The 12,947-nt window shown below is 37.3% G+C and overlaps 1 protein-coding gene across 4 annotated transcripts in view; it reads right to left on the bottom strand.

Annotated features, from left to right (window-relative positions):
* Positions 1 to 12,947, bottom strand: part of atp11c (ATPase phospholipid transporting 11C (ATP11C blood group)) — a 58,736-nt gene that overhangs the window by 18,232 nt on the left and 27,557 nt on the right. For all 4 annotated transcript variants that reach the window (XM_079893275.1, XM_079893274.1, XM_079893272.1 and 1 more), the window contains exons 3-6: positions 11,519 to 11,608; positions 3,107 to 3,187; positions 1,651 to 1,758; positions 272 to 400 (exon numbers count right to left, since the gene is read on the bottom strand). In XM_079893275.1, coding sequence (XP_079749401.1) covers positions 272 to 400; positions 1,651 to 1,758; positions 3,107 to 3,187; positions 11,519 to 11,608 — 408 coding nt within the window. The remainder of the gene's footprint in view (positions 1 to 271; positions 401 to 1,650; positions 1,759 to 3,106; positions 3,188 to 11,518; positions 11,609 to 12,947) is intronic.

The following is a 12,947-nucleotide window of genomic DNA, read 5'->3' on the forward strand; positions in this document are numbered from 1 at the left end:
GAGAAAGATGAAGAGTAGAAGAATGATGATGATGATGATGAGGAGGAGATCTGGGCCACCTACTTAAAGAGTTTGACTAAAGCAAAGTAAAGGAATCCATATTTAATATTCAGTTTATATTTGAACAAAAAAAAAAAACATACCAGGTGATTCTTATTTAAAAGAGCAAGGAAAGCAGAGAGACAGCTTTTTAAAAATAACATCAATGATCATATCAAGAAAATCATATTTGTGCCCATGCGGTTACTTGGTAAGAGGTGCAAAATCTCACTTTATGGTTGGATTCTCCATCCAGGCTGGCTGTGGTGACAAAACAAGTGTCATCTTCTCGAGTGGACTGCAAAAGTATCAGGTCACACGGAAAGATCTCGTCCTCCACCACTTCAACCACATCGCCCACCTGAGCAGAAACACTTCGACATTAACCACACACACAACACTCAGTCTAAGACAAAACCAAATATTCTGCTTCTTTAACAGGTGGGTTGCAGGTTTGTTCTGATTCAACATGCAAATCACTAAATAAAAATATAGAATTTTAAAATGTAAAGCAAATAATAAAACACAGCTACATCCACAAGTGTCCCTTGATTTGTACAGGCTAATGTTAGCTGCTTTTCTGTTTTTTACAAAATTATTTTTTTTCTTATGTCACGTTAATAAGTTTGCATTTTTGGCCTTAAAGTTAATAGTAATATTAATACATGTCAGTGTTTGATTAGAAAAAACATTTACTCATGAATAACAATTTTAGTACCATACTGGGTTGCCACTTGATGTACTAATATTAGGGATATTTATTAAAAAAAAAGAAGGCTAGTGGTGCCACACTTTGGGTGTGAGCACAAAATCTGCGGGAATGAGTAAAATTATGCTGTATACGCCCAATCCCACTCCGAAATTCAAGCCCTGCAACACCAACAATATTCATCCAGAGCAAATGAAACAAGTGAGTAAAGGGACACGGGTTTGTGTATCAACTCGCTGTCTGAGAGATGAGAGAGCGAGAACGCGCAGCTGGTATTGTGTCTCCCGTGGAAGAGTTTCAGATATTTCGGGATCGATATGTATCAAAAAATCTATATTTTTAACAACACTAGATTGCACTTAGTTTATTATTTCAAATTCTTTTTTAAAAGACTACAAATGAAAATGTATATTACATAAAATTCAACCCGTCAAAGTGGCTAGTAGGAGTGACTGAGTTACACGCCACTGCTGAAATCCACCCGCATATGGCGGGTTGGCGGGTGTTAATGTCAAGCCCTGCGTAGGAGTATTAATACAGTACGCGAGTGTGTTTGGGTATATGATTGTTAATAATAACAATGTTGCTGAAAAAAGAATCTTTTGCTCATCAGGGTTGCATTTATTTGATCAAGACTTTTGACAAGTTACAAAAATCTGCTCTAACACAATTCATTAACAGCTAACTAGCTGTATTGGCAAACACTTCCAAACGTCTTTGACCCTAACAGTTTCATAGTGTACAGCGCATTTGTTCCATTTCATATACAGCACTCCCAGCTGTGAACACCCCTAGTGGGCATTCTTCTTTTCCACATGTGAAGTATGGCAGTGTGCCACACCCTGCTCCCACGGTGCATGTTATATGAGAAACTTGGCAAGGGTGTAGCAACAGAAAGATACCTTGATCTTCTCGCTCTCCTTCTTCACTGACCGCCCGTCCTCTAACACCGTCACCGGGTACTTATTCACCTCGTAGTCTGCTTTGTGCCGCAGCCAGTCCTCATAACCCTGAAGAGATACCGAGAATGTGAGAACAGCATGCTGGTGTGTGTGAAAACAGAAGAAGGTCAAATGAGGACTGAGCCAGTCTAATACATTTCTCACATACAAAAAATTAGGGCTGCCCCCTACTAGTGACTAAACGTTAGTCACCTAGAAGAGGCTTAGTCAACCGAAAATTTTATTAAACATTAGTTGCAGAAGAAAAAAACGGTGGGTTCTTGTGGTAATTACCGTATGTCGGGCAGGAAATCCAAACATTAACCTATCATCCGTCAACCTCAAATATGGCTTATCATTTGAAACATTCAAGTAGCAAACTTTACATGGTTGCTCGCTCTAAAGTTAACCTAGATAAATGTGCGCTATTATTAGGCGCATATCCAAGTGTTTGTGTGGAGTGTGGAAGTTGAAGTATACTGCGATTACTGCATGACATGGAGGCGCCGGCGCGATCACTTGCATTTTTCCCTGACAACAGCAGAAACAACTTAAAATACTCCATAATTTTTGGTCATACAGATAACAGTAATACCCCATTCGAGTCGGGTCTACTTTTGTTTGTGTAAACTCACAATAAAATATATAAAAATAAAGAAAACGAATGCGTGCGCTCGAAAGCAGAACTGGATATATATTACGCCTATATTTATTAAAAAATGTAGTAGTTTAGTATTCTCCTCAGTATATATTTAAGTATTTTAATTAATATAAACGTGCAATTAGTCGACTATCATTTAATATGGGTTAAATGAACGGCTACTAGTCGACTAGAAAAAAACTTTAGTCCGGGGCATCCCTAAAAAAAATATATATTCTCTGTAAAATACACACATAATTAATCTGGTTTTCACTGCATACAACAGGCCTGTATTAATAAAGGAAACTACGTGAATGAGCTGAGGGAGTCAAGGCATTTGAAGTCAAAGTGGGCTGGGGTCACACGGGCCCCCTGGGATCTTATTTCAAAGCCCAATTAAGGCCTGAGCCCCTCTCAGTGTGAGGCCACAGAGATCTGGAAGGAAGTCCACCTTCCATTGTGCTATTCTAAAAAGCTTGCGGCAGGCCGGTGGAAAAAGTTGATCCTAAAACAATACATCTAAAGCTGTGAGAGAACCCCTGTGTTGTGACAAGCCCTCGGATCATTTGTTTTGTGCGTGCGAGATGGACTTTGGGGTCCGGCTGGGGTCGGCATTATTTAAGCAGTGACACACGGCTATAAAACATCAAGTGCTTTAGCGACAGCCAGAGAAACTAGAGGTGGCAGGTGAATAAAAAGAGAGAAAGAAATGAGAAAAGAGTTCAAAAAGGATGAAAAGAGCAGACAGGGGCATAAACAGAACATAATTCAACTAACCTGTTTGATGGCCGTCACTGTGATGACAAAAAACAAAGGTAAACCACTGGTCACGGGGCTGGTTGGGGTATCAACAATCACCTTCAAGAAAGGACACACATATATAACATTATTTACATTTACAGAATCATTTTACTTTGAAGTTGCATTGACATTCATAATAGAAATCTATAGGGCAAGATATTTCAGAGATCAGAAATGCGACGCTTACTTTCTTTGTTGCTGCTTATTTCAATTCTCCTGTTCAGAATGCGTATTATTTAAGATTTAAACATCTGCTCAGCAGTGGAGCTCCCATTCAAGGAGGATAAACGTTTAGTTTTCGGTTCACTATTCCTGTGGGTGTACTTGTCTCTATATCAACAATATTTTGTGGATGGTTGTATCATGTCTCTTCCTTGTGAGTGTCTTGCAAAAATGGCCATGACGGAAGTTGAAAATTGTCAAACATGCCAAATAAATGCTGTTCTTTTGAACTTTTTATTCAAAGAATCATGAAAAAAATGCATCACGGTTTCCAGGAAAATATTTAGCCTAGTAGCACAACTGTTTTCAACATTGAGAAGAAGAAATGTTTCTTGAGCAGCAAATCAACATATGTGACCCTGGATCACAAAACCAGTCACAAGTCGCACAGGTATATTTGTGGCAATAGCCAACAATACATTGTATGGGTCAAAATTATTGATTTTTCTTTTATGCCAAAAATCATTAGGATATTAAGTAAAGATCATGTTCCATGAAGATATTTAGTAAATTTCCAACCGTAAATATATAAAACATTTAATTTTTTGAGTAAATGCAGCACAATCACGAACATAAATGGACAACTTTAAAGGCGATTTTCTCAATGTTTAACTTTTTTTGCACCCTCACATTCCAGATTTTCAAATAGTTGCATCTCGGCAAAATATTGTCCTATCCTAACAAAAGCTTATTTATTTAGCTTTCAGATGATGTATAAATCTCATTTTAAAAAATGTGACCCATGTGACTGGTTTTGTGGCCCAGCGTCACATATTAGAATGATTTCTGAAGGATCATGTGAGTGATGGCTGTTGAAAACTGGACAGGAATAAATTACATTTTAAAATATATTCAGAAGTACTTGGTGAGTATAGGTATAATTTCATGTTTTGGTCGATAACCGACAAATAGCCAACATTCAAATTATATACTATTTTGACAAAATATATTAAATGTACAGTATGAAAAATATATATTAATTTGGAGATTTGCTAAAGATTACATTTAACAATTAAAGATTACATCTAATTGTTTTTGTCTGATTTAACAAACTGCTGTATGAGACAAATTTATTTTCTCTGGTCATCAGGTATGGTCACAGAAACTGTTCAAAGAGTTTAGGCTAACTTGTATCGAACTCAGAACAGATAGATTTTTAAAACAGCATGAATAATAGTCCAAAATTAAAGGCCTAATGTTTTGAAAGGGCAAGTAGAGAAGTGACAGGGCGATGAGATGTTCACATTAATGTTTGTATTTTAAAAATGCAGCTGGACAGGAAAAGCATGCGTCATATCATAACCTTGAAAGTGTGAGATTGAACATCTAAGATCCGATTGCTGAAAACAGTAAACACCAGTCTATCTTTAACATGAGCAGTTTGTCACGCAGTAGGAAGTACAAACATCACTCTTTCAGGAGAAAAAAAACAAGGTTACAACCACTTGGTGCATTTATACTTCTTCTATGTTTGTGTATTTATGGAAGAGAAAAAAATAGGGTAGGTTATGAAGTCAAACCCACAGAGGTGTGAACATTTTGTTCGTCCAATGAGCTACGGCCAACACGCAACACACTGCGTCTCCCTCTCTCTCACACACACACACACACACACACACACAGGAACCCTACAGGGCATGGTTGAAAGCGGCCAGTGCAAAAACCACAAGCCACAGTGAGAAACGGCATTTTCACTGCAGAAAAAAGGCTCAAACACAAAGATGCCGTGTGTGGCATATCGCTGCCAAAATTCCTGTAGGGAGAGAGTGTAAAGCCGGCAGGAATTCAGAAGGTGAAAGCCCATCTCAGACCAGCAGCACTCCAGCTCAGAGCTAATAATCCCCATCATCCTGATCACACACACTTTTAACACACAAACACCACAAAGTACATTCAGCCCTTACCCAGTCTAAAACCAAATAATCCCAAATAACCTGATCTGAAACATCCACACACACACTTTACTTTTGGACTCGGCCATTAGACGTCATCTAAACCGCTTTGCAATCCGGCCAATCATGTAACATCCCCCTCCTCAGCCCACACGCAAGCCGTTGCTTAACATCCACAAGTTAGAGCTTGCAGACTAACCCAAATACATTTAGGCATCTTTAAATCCTGTCCTGCAGCTTATTCTAAAATATCATGCAACACCTTGAGAAACGAGCACCATATGTGTTGCATGCATGTTCACAGGAGCACAGATCTTTCAACAGTGGCCCATTAAGTTATAAACATCTCTCAGTTGCCAGGTGTCTGCTGACAGCTGTTTAGCAGTGGCACTGCCATCAGGAACAGAAAGAGGAAGAGAAAGGGGGCTTTTCCTGCCAACGCGACACATCTGCATAAGAAAGCAACATTAAAGGGATAGACCTAGTTCACTCAAAAATTTAAATTCTGCCATTATTTACTTACCCTTACGTCATTTCTTTCTTATGCAGAACATAAAACAATATGGAAGATATATTTAAAAACTGTCAGATTGAACTTGAAATTTAGAGTAAAAAAAACATTTCATTAACTGATGTTAATATAACAAAAATACTAAAATATGTTTGGAACTATATAAATGTACACAAGTGGTGAAGAGAAAGCCACATGATGAATCAAAGTTCATCCTAACTAGCTTTCCCACAAGCTGAGTAACATACTAATAGACACAATACTAATAAAATAATCCAATAAATATTAATTTAACAACATAAGAGGTAACATAAAAACCTAATATACATTACTGATAACAAAAACAAAAATAAATTAGGGCTGTCAAACGATTAATCGCGATTAATCGCATCCAAAATAAAAGTTTGTTTTTACATAATATATGTGTGTGTACGGTGTATAATTATTTTCTATATATAAATACACACACATGCATGTATATATTTAAGAAATATTTGCATGTATATACTGTGTATATATATTTATATTATATATAAATATTTTATATATAAATAACACATTTTTCTTAAATATATATGCATGTGTGTGTATTTATATAGAGAAAATAATTATACACCGTACACACACATATATTATGTAAAAACAAACTTTTATTTTGGATGCGATTAATCGCGATTAATCGTTTGACAGCCCTAAAATAAATACAAAGAAACAATTGTTTAACTGTTGAACCATTAAATATCAAGTGTCAGGAAATGTAGGTAATGTCAATTTATGTTTTTTCACTGTAAAAAACGGATTATTTAAACTATTTTACTGTAAATTACATTATATGTCCCATTAGATCTACGGTTTTCCATCGTCTATAGTAAGGAAACTCATCCATAATTAATTTACCGTAGCATTTTCATACAGGTTTTGAACAACATTAAGGGTGAGTAAATGATGACAGCATTTACATTTTAAGCCAAATTATCCCTTTAAACTTAGCAGTTCAAGAAGGTACTTTTGAAACGAAAACACAAAAAAACGCCAAAGGAAGCAGAAGCACTTGACCCCTGTGAATACCACGCCTGGTTTCCCTACTAAGACTGACCCTTCTCCCCAGGAGCCAGGGCTGAGTCTAGGATTCGGTCAGCAGAAAGCGCTCTAATGCGCTTGTGGTTCCTACAAGTGATGGATGTTGTGGGAGCCAGTGGTCCCACACATCGTTTTTTTTATTTTTATAAATTGATAAAGGCCCATCTGGATGGAGCCCACTGCGGCTTCCCACTCGATTAAAAATATTAAGAGTGATGCGGCCCAAAGTGCTGAGCACAGTCTGTCTTATGTTTTCATTTGTTTTCTGTTTTTAATACACACAAAAATGCATGCGTAGTGGGAGTTTATTCCTCTGGATCGCTCAGTTACCGACGGCCCCACTGATACAGTTCATCAGCGACTGTAATGAAATAGTCACTTCTCTGATGAAGTGCTGCCCCTTCGTCGTTTTTACGCTCACACAAAACACCCCCACCCATCACTGCCAGACCCACCTCGCTTGTTCCACCACGTAGAAGCAAATACTATTCATTTAACCGCCGCCTCGAGGGAGCCAATTCCCAAAGCTAACGCTGAACACATCAGTTACCGCCGAAACACCTTACGGAGGCAGACACACAACGTGCGAGTTACTAAATACCAACACGAACCAGTGGGACTAGATGCCATAACTTAAATGGTTGCAAATTAAAATGAGGCTGTGAGGAACCACAATACAATCTGTTCAATTTGTCCTACTGTCATAAAGAGGTTTACATACTGCACATAAATAATATATGACAAACATTATGCGTTTTAGGGAAATTCAAGGAAAGACACGGAAAGTTAAACGCTTGACACCTAGGTGCCGGTATAAGGGAAGACATGTTTAAGTACTACCTCACTACTCGGTTCTCAATGAAGGGGTCAGAGCCCACTGGGGGGCCTCAGCAAACTTCCAAATGAGCCAGAGAATGACTTAATAAAAAAACTTAATTAAAATGCTATTAAAAATAATAATAATAATTGAGATGTAAACTGAGAATTTTTTCCCCTCAATAATTATTGTTTTTATTGAAAAACTTACAGAATATTCTGAAATCACAAAATTAATTGTGGTTAATTTATTTGAAAATATTAAATTATTATAATAATCATTAAATTACATAAACTATATATTAGGGCTGTCAAATGATTAATCGCATCCAAAATAAAAGTTTGTTTTTACATAATATATGTGTGTGTACGGTGTATAATTATTTTCTATATATAAATACACACACATGCATGTATATATTTAAGAAATATTTGCATGTATATACTGTGTATATATATATATTTATATTATATATAATTTATATTATATATAAATATTTTATATATAAATAACACATTTTTCTTAAATATATATGCATGTGTGTGTATTTATATATAGAAAATAATTATACTCCATACACACACATATATTATGTAAACACAAACTTTTATTTTGGATGCGATTAATCGCGATTAATCGTTTGACAGCCCTACTATATATTAATAACATAGTATTTTAATGTAATCAACAATAAGCAGCATTTATTGAAAATAAGCAGCATTGTCATAATTACAGCAGAGAAAATAACTTTAATATACGTCCAATACGTGAGGCCTATATTTCCAAAGGCTGAGAAGCGTTGCACTATTTGATTCCTCTAAATGATTCTTGAAGCATCTTAATTTTATACAAGTTTGCATAAAAGCTGTACTAAAAGATGTCTGCTCTTATCTGCCAACAAAAACAATTCTACGTCAATTAAAATCTTCATCAGAGCAACATTAAACATTAAATTAGCGACGCGTGGGACTTGTTTTCTGAGCCTGTGCGTAAGAATTCCTTCAAAAATATAAAGTTCATGGAATTTATATTGTTGGTGGGTGGCCTTATTTAAGACGGTGTAAAATAACGTTTATTCAGGCTGTAAAATGTCCCGGCAGGCTCCCACCTGTGTGTGTTTGAACAGGTGTAAACCAATGTTTCTCAACGGGTGGGTAACAGATCTGTTCTGTTGGCCTGTTCTGGTCTCAGACAGTATGGAAAAACATGCCACGTGCAAATAATCAAATTTAACGAGGGTATTATTTAATAATAAAAGTCAATGTTGCTTTGAGGACATTTTTGTTTACTCTCGTACGGTAAAAGGTTTTGATATCGTGTCTGCTTACCACTTTACTTCTAATGTATAATCTGGGTGCTGAAGCAAAATCAGAGTTTTGTGGTATAGATGTCACTGCAGATGTGCCCTTGTTTCCATTTTTGAAGCATTGCAGCCTGGAATGGCACTTATGTGCGTCGTGTTTTCCCCTGCATATGCTTTTAAATAAGAATCAATCACTTATTTAAAATAAAAATGTAGGATTTTTGTGGATCAACCCAGAATAGTTTGATAAAGACTTGGTGAATCATACTGTAAGCGCTCTCACATCGATCTGCTCTAAGAAACAGTATATGCACAAAAAACATCTCATTTCACTCTCACTCTCTCTCTCTCTCTCTAACGTTTACTCAAGATTATGTGCTAATTTCCTCTTTACGGTTATGCACACTTCCACTCTGCTGAACACTGACTGCTTGTTAGCGCAATCCCTCATCTGCATTCACACACACAGGTATTTAGAACATTCCAGCAGAATGTGTGTCAAAATGAGCGTGTGAAAGACAGATCCCCCTCGACTCCTCCCCTCCTTCTGTTCTCCTCTCCTCCCATCTCTCTTTTCCCATCAGGACCCCGGCGAAGGCACGCAGTGCTATTTTTAGCATACTGGTGCTTTTTTATCAGTCGGTGTCTATTTGTGGCTCAAAAGAACTACAGAGGGCTTCCTAGCTGCTGACGTCAGCAGTGCTGTGCTGCAGAGGCGTACAGGACAGGGAGAGAGAGGGAGAGAGAGAGAGAGAGAGAAGGGGGGAGAACAAAGAAATGAGGAAAAGAGAGGGGGTGTGGTATGGAAAAATGGCAGGATGAAGAGACATGGAAGGATGGGGAGATAGAAATGAGCATAAGACGGTGAGATTGCAATGGTGCGTTTGCAATGGGCCTCGGGAGAATAGAGCGGTTCTATTTGGAGGCTGGTGATTTAAGAGCAGGTTTTGTGTGACAGGCGCGCGTGTGTGTTTCCCTCGTGCTGTTATAATAGTGGGCTGCATGGGGAGAGCTAGTCGGCGAGAATAAGGAGCCCCTCAAGAGAAAAGCAGGATTAGTAGAGGCATGCCAGAACCAAGCAAACTCCTGGGGATCTCTCTCACACGCGCACTCAGATCACATCACAACATGGATGTGCATAAGACATAATGAGGCATGCATATTTATTATAGACTGTCTGCAACTCCCTTGTTTAGTTAGTCAATCTTTTAGTAAGAAGAATGAAAATTTGATAAACCATGATGTCACATTACGCCATAATCTGATCTAAAACATTTAATTCATGTGATACAGAATCCTTACGTTAAGTGAGAAATTGGTTCATAACAGTTTATCATCTATATTTAGATATGAATTTGCTGCTTTCAACTGATCTGTCAGAGGTTTTTTCATATATTTTCAAAGAACTGCTAGTTAATGCGACTGATTTTGATTCATTAAAATAATTGGCTTATAAGCTTAATATATTCGCGAGAAAGACTATAATAGTCGAGTTTGAAGTCGAAGTCTGTTTGTTTTTACAAAGTCCTTTTCCATTTTGCAGTGCATAGCCCTATCTAATCACATTCAGTTTAACTTGGATAACATAGATTTTCTGTAGTATTCTTTCAAACATTTGGGCTCAGTATGACTAAAATGAATAATACTTATTCAGAAAGGATGCATTAAATTGATCAAAAGTGACAGTAAAGAACCATTTTAATGTTTATTTTCTATTTCAAATAAATGCTGTTCTTTTTAAATTTCTATTCATCAAAGAATCCTGAAAAAAAGTCACGGTTTCCACAAAAATATTAAGCTTGACAACTGTTTCAATATTGATAATACATGTTTCTTGAGCAAAAAAAAAACCCCAGCATATACGAATGATTTTTGAAGGATCATGTGACACTGAAAAATCAGCTTTGCATCACAGGAATTATATCTTAAAATATATTCAAACAGATGACAGTTATTATAATATTTCACAATATTAAAATTTTTACTGTATTTTTGGTCAAATAAATGCAGCTTTGGTGAGCACGAGAAGCATTAAAAAAAAAAAATCTTACTGAGCCCAAACTTTTGAACGGTACTATATAAGTCTTTTTTGCCAACATACCTCCATATAGTGCCCGAGAACGCATCATTCGCAGGTTTTTGATACATTCATTACCACATACATCAATCTCTCACACACAAAATCAGCTGCCAAATCAGGTGTCAAATCGTGCGATTCATTTCTCACTCCTCGTGCACCTGACAGCATCAAGACCATGTGCTCTTCATCAATCCACCATTACCCTTTCAATACACACACTTAAATGGCATCAGCTGTTTATACGGTTCCACTCTCTAGTTTATCCAGGGTCATCTTCATGTGCTTTTATGGAGTGGAGCAGAGGCTTCCCTGTCTCTGTCTCTCTCTCTGCCATTATCACAGGTCCAGTGACATCAGATCAGCATGGAGCAGAAGCAGCCAGGCTATGAGTCACGCATAAACACACTGGTATCCTCACACACACACACAGGATGTTTCTCTAGGGATGCAAACGTTTATGACTGATCAAAAGCGCTCACTTACCTGCACCAAGAATATGATGAGGAAGTAAAAATTAGCAATTCTTCTAAACTGCTCGAATAGGTTCTTTGGCAGGAAGTTCCACACGGTGTACTGAGGAAGTGAGAAAACAAAAACAAAAATAAATGTAACAAGTTAAAAACCAACAAGCTGTCAATCAATTACTGTAATCTTTTAAAGTTGTAAAAAAAAAAAAAAAGTGTTATTTTCCCCCAAAATTAAAGCTGAGCCATCATTTAATCATCTTCACACAAAGCTATTGTTTGGCTTCAGAAGACTTTTAATATAATGTTTTTTTTTAAGCTTATCAGTCCCAGTCCTCGTTCACATTCATTATATGGAAATGCAGCAGGAACACTGCAAAATAATACCGAATTTTTATTTTCATGTGAACTATTCCTTTACAGCCATGTGATTGTAAACCTACATCCTGATGAAAAGCTGGAGGAAGGATTAAATGCATTCAATATTCATCAGCTCCTGTGTTTGTGCTTTTCTGGGAGAGGGAGCTTAGGTGACTTCAATAGCTCCAGAGCGCTCTGATGTGTGTGACCGGGCAGCAGCTCTCTGGGCCAGCAGGTATTACATTGATTCGGATTAACGACTCATCGCCTGGAACCCCGGAAAGGGGAACCTGCCACCTGATCCGTTTGAAGGCGTCTCGCAATTTATCCACTTCTCTTTTTAAAATTGGCAAAACAGCAGAAGTGCACTAGTTCATTAATACTTAACATCAAATTTAAGGCCGAATCTAATACGAGCACATAAAAGAAAGTGTTTTATATTTTGTTTTTGTGAACCATTTTATTTCAAATAAAACTTTTTAGAGTAAAAATAAAAATTTGCGAGTGAATATCTGCTTGAATTACCCAGTAAGCCAAATACTCAGCAATACAACTAATAAATGCAAATACTGACTGGATAATGTGGAAGGGGAGACAGAGTGAAAGAGACAGAAAAATAACTGGAATGTAGACAGCTATTTCCACCTAATATAGCCATGACTGCTAAATAATGGATCGCCAAGAGTGAGGAAAGTAAGGAAAGGCAGATTGAGGAGCCTGCAATAAGATAAAAGGGAATACATCACCATTTCTAACAGAGCAGATGTTATGCTGAGGTGAACTCGAGAAGATGTGGCAGGTCTGGACCTCTTTTAAAAGGAAAAACTGGATCCAAGGGAGTTAGAGAGGGAAGATGCAAAGCAGATGCATAGAGAAGTGTAAACATTGCAGTGCAGGTAATTAAAGTGTGTTTAGAGTCTCATGCCAGAGAAAAATTGATCACCGTACACCACAATGCCACAGGTCTGATAAATCTATTACTTCTTACTCCATCGTTTCTTCCTTTCCTATCTTAAAACACCCCTCATCTATCGACTGAATGAGGAGATTCAGGAAGAGGGGGGGGGGCAGAGTCAACCACCCTGAAC

Source organism: Squalius cephalus (genome assembly GCF_949319135.1).
Source record: "Squalius cephalus genome assembly, chromosome: 14".
NCBI classification, from domain to species: Eukaryota; Metazoa; Chordata; class Actinopteri; order Cypriniformes; family Leuciscidae; genus Squalius; species Squalius cephalus.